Here is a 12,244-nt window from a genome sequence, read left to right as displayed (position 1 = left end):
ATCTTCCCAGAGTATAGAGAGTAACAAAGAGCAGAAATATTTGACTCCAGGACATTTAAACATAGCAAGAAATCTTCGTAGAGAGGGTTCTGAATTAGACTATTGTACAAAGCTCAAATCAAAGCTTAACTGAAAAGTTGTATTCTCAAAATATACAGTCTTGGGCTGGGGAGATAGCATGAGGATTATGCAAAGGGTTTCATGACCAAGCTGTTGTAGTCCCAGGTTCAATTCCCAGTACCACCATAAGTCAGAGTTTAGCAGTGCTCCTTTGGGACCAAATGGATGGTACTAGAGGTCATTATGCTTAAGAAAATAAGTAAAGAGATGAAAGACAAAACTACCTGATAGTTTCACTCATATGTGGAATCTAGAGATCTGATTTACATGAACTTGACAAAAAAAAAGTCCAGTTAAAACAGAAGCAAGCAAGCTGTCAGATTTGTGAGAACTCTGGTGGTTATCTTTAGGAGGTAGGAGGGTGGGTGAACGTTGATGGCAGGTGTGGTGTGGAACTATATATTGTAATCTTATATTGTAATCTTACAATTTTGTGGCATACTATTCATAACAAAAATATATAAATAAAAGCATTGAATTTTCAAGCATGAGATCCTAAATTCAGTCCCTGGCAGTACATGTCCCAGAGTAATGTGTGGTTATTTCTCTCTCTCCTATCTTTCTCATGAATAAATAAATGAATTCTTTTAAAAAGAAATTTTAAAGAATATGTTTTTTTAATCTATATATTTGCTCTTCTTTGTTCCAAGAATGTTCTTCTCAGATCCTTACGTGACTTGATTCCTCTGCTTTCAGTGCATTTTATTATGGAGGTCCTGTTGGACTACCCTCTCTAAAACTCCCTTTGTACTCCCCACACTATCTAATCCTTTTATCATGCTACTTTATTCCTCATAATTAACTATCACTATATGTAAGCTTATTTTGATTTTCGTAGAGTGATTTAAATTCCCCTAACACAGAGACTTTGGAATGTTCATTTCACTGCCCCAGTGCATACCATGAAGCAAATCTCACAATAAATAATTGGCAATTCATCGAAGAGTCAAAAACTACTTTATTTTTTTACATTAAAGGCAATGAATAATTTTAGAAGTAAATTTAAGTTAAACAGAAAAAAAGGTTTTTCTACTCTCTGGGATTTCAAGGAACAAAATTAACATTGTAATAGGAGGTATAAATAATTAGACAGTATTATAAGTGAAGTCATAGAAAGAATAAGTGATAAATCAAAGTTAGTTGAAAGAGCCTTATTCATCTCTCGCAAGAGACCAGAAGACAGTTTCTGGCAATATTCTCCATGCCAACCATAATAGCAGTGACACACAAATCCATTCTTCATGTCTCTTATTGTTCTCTGTTTTCCGATTGGGGAAATAATGAATCTGAAGATCTTATGGTGGGTATATTTTTTACTGCTGTGTTCAGGCATATGCAGATAAATAGGGGACTCGGGTGTTTTTCGAACACATCTTCCATTGTTGTTGCACAGACTTTGACTGCAGAGTTTGGTGGCAGATGTCACATTAACAGCATAATAGCCCAAAGACTCTTGGATATATCGTTTCATAGATAAGCAGGTCTCCTGTGAGGAAAATAGAGATCTACTTAAAACACTCAAAATGCAATATCTTTATCCAGGTGATTTTGATTTTAGTTTTTATTTGATAAAAAGTGGAAGAACATTTTATTGACTTAACCCTTTCAATCTGACACTAAGCCCTTATGAAATCACAAAGTGAGAATTTGCAACCTTAATGAGGAGTTCTATGACCAGCAAATGTTATAACGTTTTCAAGAAAGAACTCAGCAACTTCCCACTAGAGACTACTCTTTAATATAGAGATAGCTGTAGTAACACTTTTTAAAAAAAAAAATCAGTAATACAGACTTTTCATTTAACTTTAATTAGAACACATTTTCAATGCTGAGATCTGCTTTTGCTTTTTGTTATAACATTAAACTAGACTTTTCAAAGATTTCTCAGACAAATCTTTTATCTACCACTTCAGTTATAATAGTTCTGACATTTTTATGAATTTATTAAACACTGTAGTCATATGTGATTACTATATTTATCTATATTTTAAGACCTACAAATTCATTACTTGTGATATTTTATTTTTTTGCAACTTGCCTTTTAGACACCTTTGAGAATTCTTGCATTGATACTCCTAGCTCTAGTTTTATCTTTTTAGCTATCAAATAAATAAAGATAACAATAAAAATTTTAAAGAAAGTTTGTTATTCCCTGTCCTACCACTACCCACAGTGACAGGTATGGAGTAGGTACTCACATATTGTTCATTCCTATGCTCTTTGGATTTCATTAAAGTTGAATGAGCAGACAATCAGTAGCTATCTGTCTCTCACATGAAAATTTATGTCAAGATTCTGACATAAAAATCACTTACCTTTGAAGCAGAATACTCATCTCCTCCCCACAAGATTACTCCTGCTGCCCCCAATGCAGCACTCTCACCAATTGTATGTACTAAGTCCTCCTAGAAAATAGAATTGTTAGTTGTAGTTTCTACCATGTCAAATTTAGTTACTAGCAATTTAATAATATGACTCAACCCATAAAATGATGAAGAACATACTACTAATATTCTCTTTGTTTCTACAAAGGAGGAGGAGGGGGGGGGGAGGGGAAGGGGGAAGAGGAGGAGGAGAACAAGGAGAAGAAGGAGAAGAAGAAGAAAGATAAGAATTGTAAGAGGTCTCCTGTTATGGATACTTAACATTTATTTGAGAAATACTATGTGGTGTTCTAGGCAATGCAAAAGTGACATATATTCTATTACTATTCATAAAAGGAGTTCTTTAGTGTGATGGCTGAAACAGACATCTTTTAAGAAATGAATTGCACTACGAAAAATTGACATCTATATTAACATCCACAAGAAATATATAAAGTAGAGCAAATGCCTAAAGCTGTGTAGAAGAGTCCACGAAAGCTTCCTTGAAGAGGTGAAATTTTATGTGGCTCTTTGGAAGTAAGTTTAAATTTAGAAGGTGAACTGGTAACAGCAGAGTTTTAGGTATAATAAGGTGAATGGGGAAGGAAACATGTAGGGAAAAAGAGCAGCTATTTATGAAAACTTCCAGTAGCTCTCATGGTAAAACTAAGAGAACTGAGGAAAAAGTAAAAGGAAAAACTAAGAGCACTGAGGAAAAAGTAAAAAACAGCCTGTCAATAAACATGTTCCAAATATAAAAAGTTATTTTATTTTAAAAATATATGGTTCAACTGCAAAAAAAAATGTTTTATGCTAGAAAGATAAATTTGCAATATTTGGGCTGAAATGTAAAGGATGTATTGAAAGAGGTCAGGACATTAGGAAGGAAACCATTTCGGAGATAATAAATAGGAATGGAAATCATTCAGTGTGAAATGATGAAGGTTTCAGCAAAGGTAATGTTTGTCTTTGTTAAAGCAAAGAGGAAAGATTGAATAAGTAGAAATTAAAATGGTGAGTTCTAAGTCACCTATTAGATAATGAAAAGGGGAAAGCTACACACCACATAGACTTTCAGTGTGACTAAGTAGATTCTAATTTATCAAGATGAAAAACTGAGGAAAGGGAGCCAGGTGGTGGCGTACCTGGTTGAGTGCACATGTTTACAATGCACAAGGACCTGAGTTCCAGCCCCTGGTCTCCACCTGCAAGGGGGAAAGTTTTGCAAGTAGTGAAGCAAGGTTGCAGGTGTCTCTCTGTCTCTTTCCCTCTCTATCCTCCCTTACCTCTCAGTTTTTGGCTGTTTCCATCCAATAAATAAAAATATATTTTTTTAAAAAAGAAAAACTGAAGAAATTGTGCTATTATTGATCAAGAATGAATAGGAAATAAGAAGAAATGAAGACAGAGAGATGACTAATGGCATTTGCATTTTTTATTTCACTAAAAAGTATAATCAGAGATCCAGTGTAATGGTGGAAGGTTCATATGTTAGAATAAGTAAATGACCTTGATAGAACAAAACTTCTCTAAATTATACACAAATTATAATAAAACTAGGATTTGTCATTTGCATTTTGCCTAAGGAATACCATAGCAAGAAACATTCTTGCATTATACTAGCCAGTCTTATGTTGCTTAAGTGAAAATCAACTCTTTGAGACACTTCTAAAAAAACAACAAAAAACAAATAGACAAAAAAAAACTTGGTTGGTTTTAAATCATTTCATTGAAAAGTTAAGTTAATTAAAATGGCCAGGTGGCTAAGTGCTCCCATCACAGTGCTCAAGGACCCAAGTTCAAGCCCCTGGTCTCTACTTGCAGAAGGAATACTTTATGAGTGGTGAAGCAGGGCTGTCTCTCTCTGTTTCTCTCCCTCTCCCTTTAAATATTTCTCTCTGTCTCTATGCAATAATAAATAATAAAAACATTTTTTAAAGTTCTTTAGACTCTAGACTTTAGGTAAGAAGAATCCACACAATTTGCTTATGCATGAAATGTGGAAGAAAATGGGGAATCATTTAAGCACCTTAATATAATAATATGAATTCTATATTGTTTTTGTTTGTAGAATATGTGGCCTATTGATTTCTAAAGTAGAGCTTTATGCTGCTACTTAGCCCATAAAAATGTATTGGCAGGTTGAGCAGAGAGCATAATGGTTATGCAAAAATGACTTTCATGCCTGAAGCTCTAAGGTCCCAAACTCAATCCCCACCTCCTCCATAAACCAGAGCTATGCAGCACTCTAGCCTGCCTCTCTCTCTCTCTCTCTCTCTCTCTCTCTCTCTCTCTCTCCCTCTAAAATAATAAATATAGGACCGGGTAGTGGCACACCTGGTTTAGCGCACCTGTTACAGTACACAAGGACCTGGGTTTGAGCCCCCAGTCCCCACTTGCAGGGGGTACCTTTGCGAGTGGTGAAGCAGGGCTGCAGGTGTCTCTCTGTCTCTCTACCTCTCTATCATCCTCTTCCCTCTCAATCTCTAGCTGTCTCTATCCAATAAATAAATAAATAAAGATAATACAAAAATGTTTTTTAAAAAGAAAAATAATAAATAAAACATTTTAAATGTATTAAAAAGTGTACTAATACAAAGAATGTAAACATGTGAGTTTGTCATTAAACTGTATTATTTACTCCTATCACAGAGAGATGAAAAATCATTCCCATGTATCAACAACTGCAGTGTAAACAATCACTCCCCCACAAAATGACAAAAAGAAAATGCAACATTTTTTCTCAAAATAATCTTAGTTATCTCAATTACTATTTATCCACTATTTTTATTATTAGTAGTGGTATAACATGCTTGATATCATCTGGAAGCTAAATAAAAATCATGGTATTTTTTACAATTTTAATCTTATTTTCTTAAGAGCAAAAGAGAGACCAGAACAGCCCTTCGTCAGTTCTTACAGTGCCAAGGATTTAATCCAGGGTCTTGATCATAAACCACAAGTGGTCTACCATTACATGACCACCATAATCCTAAGGAATTTTTAAAAGTTTATTTATGGGCCAACGGTTCATATTAGTCTTTAACACATAGGCACAAGCTCTCATCTCTCATTGATTGGTGTCTAGTAGACACAACAAGTTCCCAATGTCCACTCATCCTGTTTCTTTCCCTTTTTCCCCCAGAGTCCTTTGCTTTGGTGCAATATGTCACACCCTGTCCGAGTCTCATCATGTTTTCCCTTACTATTCGTTGTTTGTAGGTTACACCTATAAGTGAGATCATTAGATAATAGTCTCTCTCTTTCTAGCTTGTCTCACTCAACATGATCCCTTTAAATTCTGATTACAATATTGCAAAGGAAATGACTTCAACATTTTTAACAGCAGCATAGTACTCCATTGCATATGTGTTCCACAACTTCCTTAGCCATTCATCTGTCATTGGACATCTGGGTTGCTTCCAAGTTTGAGCTATTATAAACTGCTTCTGTGAACATTTATGTGCCTGGGTCTTTTTGGATAGGTGTTTTTGTTCTCCCTGGGTACACCCCCTAGGAGAGGGAGTGCTAGATCATAAAGTAGGTTCATTTCTAGAGTTCTGATGAATCTGTAGACTGCTTTTTGTAGAGGCTGACCAACTGATATTTCCACCAGCAGTGTAGGAGAGTCCCTTCCCCCTTCATCCTTTCCAACAGTTGGTGTTTCTATCTTCTTTAAAGTAAAGATTTTTTAAAGAATAAATATGACAGACTTGTTCAAGAGTATTTAAATTTAAATGTGGGAGTCTGGTGGTAGCACAGTGGGTTAAGCACACATGGCACAAAGCGCAAGGACCGGCATAAGGATCCGGGTTCCAGCCCCTGGCTCCCCACCTGCAGGGGCATTGCTTCACAGGTGGTGAAGCAGGTTTGCAGGTTGTCTGTCTTTCTCTCCCCTCTCTGTCTTCCCCTCCTCTCTCCATTTCTCTGTCCTATCCAACAAAGACGACATCAATAACAACAACAATAATAACTACAACAATAAAAAAAGAAATTTAAATGCATTACTCCTTCATAATAACAAGACGACTGAAAATTGTCCCCGGTGAAAATTAATCAAGCTTAGCAACTGTTTCTGCAGGAACCCCCTATAGGTATTAAAACAAGTGTCATCCAGAGGACCTAGTTGAGGTTGTATAGTTATATGGAAAACTGAGAAATGTTATTCATGTGCAAACTATTGTATTTACTGCCCAATGTAAAACATTAATTCCCCAATAAAGAAATTTTTTAAAAATTTATTTAAAATTGTATTATAATTGCAACATTCACTAATTTTCCAGTACTGTAGAAGCAAAATATAATTTGTAAGAATTTGGTTATTTTTATACTTGTATTCACTATATGCCTATCGTTCTAGTCAGTAAAATAATGCAATAAAGTAAATTTCATTTTCAAAAAAAGTTAATAAATAAATAAAACGTGTCATCAAGCAAACTAATCTATTTGTCAGTGATACTGTTTCAGAATTGGCTGGCATTTAAAGAAGCATATATCTTTAATAATAACCATTTTCTGATATTAAAGGAAAATAAGCATCCTAAGAAAAAATTTCCTAGACTTTGTATGATAATTCTGAATCTTTTTATTTTTTTTTTTTATGTGAGTAATTGCTTTCTCTTACCTGTGACAAACCTTCGATACTATGCAAATAATATGGTCTGGAAAAAATAAACACGGGTAGAACATAGTCATGTCTAGCCACTTCAGCAATTCTCATGGCTTCTCTAATTCGAAAGTGGACAAATTTTAAAGCATTTAAACTTGACTTTAATATTTTATCCAAATATATTGAAATATAAAGTGCTGTGCTTTTCTCCCATAGCCACTGAAGTTGATCATTGAGAATAATTTCATCATTTGGGCAATTACCTGTGTAGAATTGCGGATTTATCCTGTAATCATAATTATAGCAGTCTGGATAGAGATAAAAGCCCCATAAAGATTTTGGTCTCATTTCTGAAGCAAGAGTGAGAGTAGTGTTCATAAGAATCTTCCCAGCATTTTCAAACTCCTGCTGGGCAACCGTTTCCACTTTCGTTTCTGACCAATCAGGGTGATGGCTTTTAGTGAAGTCCAAGGAGTAGTTTTTATATATTATTCGATTGCCCCAGTTTCTGTACCATTGTGGCTTCCAGCTTTCCCAATCAATAACAACAAGATCTTCTGACCTCCACCAAGGAAAAATTTTGGCAATGTCATCAGCAGTTTTTCGAAGATGTGTATGAAGATTCATTTTCTGTGGTATCCCTCCATTAAAGGATTTCCCTTCCTCAGAGAAATAAGGATAAAATCCTAATTCATTTGGATAAAGAATGACAACTCTTGTTCTACTCTGAGTCTGCCAAGGGTTTGAAATAATATTAAAGAATCGAAGATTCAAAGTCACATTGAATAAATGTTGACACTGTGTTGTTGGTGCTGCCCAGAAAATGCTGAAAGGCCTGTTGATGACTGGAGGCATTGCTGGCTTGAGGGTTGAGTGAAAGGGCACAAAGAGTGACAGCAGCACTCCTATCCATGATGTCAACCAGTTACACATAGCTTCTAGTTTACATTATTCCAGCAGCGCCACCCTTAAAAACAGGGGGAAAAAATAGATATGATTGGCTTAAGTATGCTTCAGTTTTACAGTGCACAATGAATACAAAATCTAATGATTCGTAATGGTGGTTAAGTCATTCTGTAAGTACTGGGCTAAACTAAAGATTTCTTTGAAGTTTATTAATATCTAGGCCTAATCTATCTGTGTATTAGTAAATGAAGAAAATCAGGATTTTTAAATATAGGAAATGTGAGGAGAACTCCAGTGAAGAAAAAACAAATATTTTCACAGAAATCCTCTCAGATACATAATTTTTTTTCTACCAGCTCTGGTAGAATTGCTTATGTCTTTACTAAAAATACTTGAAAAGCAGCTATAAGAGCATAGCCTGCGGAAAGTTAATAAATACTGGTATTGTAACAAGTATTAAATAGAACAAAAAGAAGTGATAAATGGCAATATCTGGCTTGCAGTTTAAAATGTACTGGCATCAAAAGTAGATTGATTGGTTAGTGGTCTCTTTGATTAAAGGACAGCAGTTATAGTTGTAAGTAACACAACCTGAAATAGCAAACAGATAGCTAACCTGCTGTTGACTGTGCATCTGGGTACCATCATCTTCTCTCAGGTATGAGAATGTGTCTAAAAACAAATTGATTCCTTAACATTTGGACTTTTTTTTAATGAAGAAATTGGAATTTATTTTCTCTACTTAAAATCTCAAGCTCTTTCAGACCTTCCAAATAGTCAGTTGATCCAAAAACTGTCAAAGAATCTTCCTGGAACACAAGGAATGTCTGATAATTCACACATTCCAGCTATGAGGATTACTGCTGAAAGTCATATAGACGTCATGCATCAATGTTATTTGATCATATAGATACTTTTTAATTAAAGGGTCACATATGTTCTCTGCCAGAATTAATCTGTATACAAGTCAAATGTTCCTTTTTAATTTTGCCCTTCTACTGTTTTCTTTAATATATCAGTGTAGAAAAAAGATGGCAGACAGTCATACAAAAGTTTTGCAACATAGCACTTCAAGTTTGTAAAGAAACTTGATAAATGATGGGATCTCTGTATATCAGAATTTTTAATCAACAACTGTGATTAACAGATTACTCTTTTAAAAATTATATTGAGAAAATTAACTCAATAGGCAGTGACATGCATAGTTAAGCACACATAGTACTAAGCACAGGACCCAAGAAAGAGTCGGGTTCGAGCCCCAGCACCCCCCTGCAGGGGGTATGCTTCACTAGAATGTATGTCTTTCTCTCTCCCTCTCTGTCTCCCCTCCCTATCAATTTCTCTCTGTCCCAACGAGTAAAAAAGAAAAGAAAGAAGGAAATAATAAAAGAAGGGCTGTGGTGCATCTGGTTGAGCACATCTGGTTGGCACACTAGTTACATTGCACAAGGACCCAGGTTCAAGCCCCCAGTCCCCACCTGCAGGGGGAAGGCTTTGCAAGTGGTGAAGCAGTGTTGAAGGTGTCTTTCTGTCTCTCCCTCTCTGTCTTTCCTACCCTCTCAATTTCTGACTGTCTCTATCCAATAAATAAATAAAGATAATAAAAAAAAAAGAAAAGAAAAAAATGTCTGCCAGGAGCAGTGGATTCCTGGTGCCAGCACTGAGCCCCAGGAATAACCCTGAAGGAAAAAAGAGGAGAGAATTAACTCCATAACAAATGTACATTATGGTCCCAGATAAATCCTTGCCATCATATGTAAATTGACTACATTTTCTTTTCAGCAAATGTAATGTATTTTTTAATTTACCTATTGGAAGATTAATGGTTTGCAGTCAACAGTAAAATAAAATAGTTTGTGCATGCATAACATTTCCCAGTTTTGCACATAACAATTCAACCCCCACTAGGTCCTCCTCTGCCATCATGTTTCAGGACCTGAACCCTCCTTCCCCCACACCCCAGAGTATTTTACTTCGGTGCGATACACCAAAGCAAATGTAATTTTTTTTTTAATTTTTATTTATAAAAAGAAAACACTGACAAAAACCATAGCATTAGAGGGGTACAACTCCACACAATTCCCACCATCAGAACTCCGTATCCCATCCCCTCCCCTGATAGCTTTCCTATTCTTTAACTCTCTGGGAATCTGGACCCAAGGTCATTGTGGGATGCAAAAGGTGGAAGGTCTGGCTTCTGTAATTGCTTCCCCGCTGAACATGGGCATTGACAGGTCGATCCATACCCCCAGCCTGCCTCTCTCTTTTCATAGTGGAGCAGGTTCGTAGGGGAGGCAGAGCTCCAGGACACATTGGTGGGGTTGTCTGCCCAGGGAAGTCTGTTTGGAATCATGCTAGTGTCTGGAACCTGGTGGCTGAAAAAAGGAACTAACATATAAAGCCAAACAAATTGTTGACTAACCATGGCCCTAGAGGCTGGACTAGATGATTTGGGGGGTCTCCATTTTGTAGATAGTTAGTAGGCCTATTTTAGTTGTATTCCAAAAGGCCCATGACTATACTAGTTGTTTTCTGTTGTTGTTTCCTGAGCCTGACATCTGATATACAGGTGGGAGATGATGTCATGGCTGGAAAAATAACCAGAAAGCTGGATCAGGGAGGAGAGTAGCTCCCAAATATGGGAAAAGTGTATAAATATTGTTGACTGTTAACCCCATTAATTTGATCTGATCTGGGACCCCCCAAAACAGATCAGAGAAAATGTAATATCTTTATGTGATTCTCACACCCTAAAATTAATAATAAACTCTTAACTTTATCTGACATTTAGGAAACACATAGCCCCATCTACTCACCCCTTCCTTCACAAGGAAAACAAATAGAGTACCTAATCTGTTTGTGTCCTCACCCCAAGAACGTGATTTATTTACTCATCCAATTATTCAGTCCTTCTTAATTTCAGGTTTTTTTGTTTCCAAGCTGGCTTTTAGGTAAAGAATAAATATTACTATCCTTATAATAGAGATTATATTACATTTCGTGGTTAGAGAAGACTATTGCAAGGCTTTTGATGACTAGCACATAAATTTTCATGATGAATAAATTACAATCCTCCAGATTTTTAAGAAAGATTGGGATCTAGGGTTCTATGGTGGAGGAAGAACACATGTTGTTGAAGTGTGTGGTGTGCTGACACTTGTCATGGGGAGATGTGAAATTGCACTCCTGTGACAGCAGTTCTGTCAATCAACGTGTCGCCCAATACAGTGATCTATGGAAAATCAATAAAATGTTTAAATTTAAGGAAATAAAAAGACTAAATTACAATTCCAAAATAATTTAAGTTTTTGTTTTAGTTTTAGTGAAGCAGTGCTTATGGACTAAGCACATCAAAGATACTTTTATACAAGTTAGGAATAATGCACCCAACTGTAAAAGATCAGAGGCTCTTAGTGATTGCAGGGTTTCTGTTTCACAGCTTGTCTTTGTAATCCCTTGACCTTTTTGCTTAAACACATGAAAATGGCCTAAATGTTAAACATTTGAATGTGTTACAGTAGCCTTTCAACAGCTAGCAGTTTCCATTTACAAATTCCCTATCGCAATACAAATTCTTGAAATTCTTGAATGAAACAGGTTTACATAACTGAATTATTAAAAAAAGTTTTCTCTTTTTTTAATGTTCATTTATTTATTCCCTTTTGTTGCCCTTGTTGTTTTATCGTTGTATTTATTATTGTTATTGATGTTGTTGTTGTTGTTAGATAGGATGGAGAGAAGAGGGGAAGACGGAGAGGGGGAGGGAAAGTCGCCTGTGAAGCGACTCCCCTGCAGTTGGGGAGCCGGGGGCTTGAACTGGGATCCTTCTGCCCATCCTTGCACTTTGCGCCATGTGAACTTACATAACTGAATTTTTTCACCACAATTTTCTTCACTAGTTGCTGTTTGGGGACAATAAGTGGAAGTAGCACCATCTGGTGGTTGACAATGAAAGGAGAATTTGGAGAACGTGGCTGCTTTAAAATATTCTAGTTGGTAAGGTGGTAAGGTGGTAAGGTGGTAAGGTGGTCTCTCTAATGGAAAGAAATTGAGAAGCAGTGGAAACACAAAATAGAACTTGGACTGAGTTTGGTGTATTGCACCAAAGTAAAGTACTTTGGGACAAGTCGGGACAGGGTTCAGGTCCTGGTGCATGATGGTGGAGCAGGACCTAGTCTGGAGTTGCAGAAAATTGAGAAATTTTACACACATAGCAAAAACTTTATTTACTTTAAGCCATTAATCG

The 12,244-nt window shown here is 36.1% G+C and overlaps 1 protein-coding gene across 1 annotated transcript in view; it reads right to left on the bottom strand.

Annotated features, from left to right (window-relative positions):
- The window catches only part of HYAL4 (hyaluronidase 4), a 41,623-nt gene that overhangs the window by 10,769 nt on the left and 18,610 nt on the right, over positions 1-12,244 (bottom strand). Inside the window, exon 2 of the mRNA XM_060195723.1 lies at positions 7,108-8,059. Within this exon, the coding sequence (XP_060051706.1) occupies positions 7,108-8,025 (918 nt within the window). The 5' untranslated portion in view covers positions 8,026-8,059. The remainder of the gene's footprint in view (positions 1-7,107; positions 8,060-12,244) is intronic.

Source organism: Erinaceus europaeus, chromosome 8 (assembly GCF_950295315.1).
Source record: "Erinaceus europaeus chromosome 8, mEriEur2.1, whole genome shotgun sequence".
Lineage (NCBI taxonomy): Eukaryota > Metazoa > Chordata > Mammalia > Eulipotyphla > Erinaceidae > Erinaceus > Erinaceus europaeus.
Note: the sequence above shows the minus strand (reverse complement) of the source record. Positions and strands in the feature narration are given on the sequence as shown.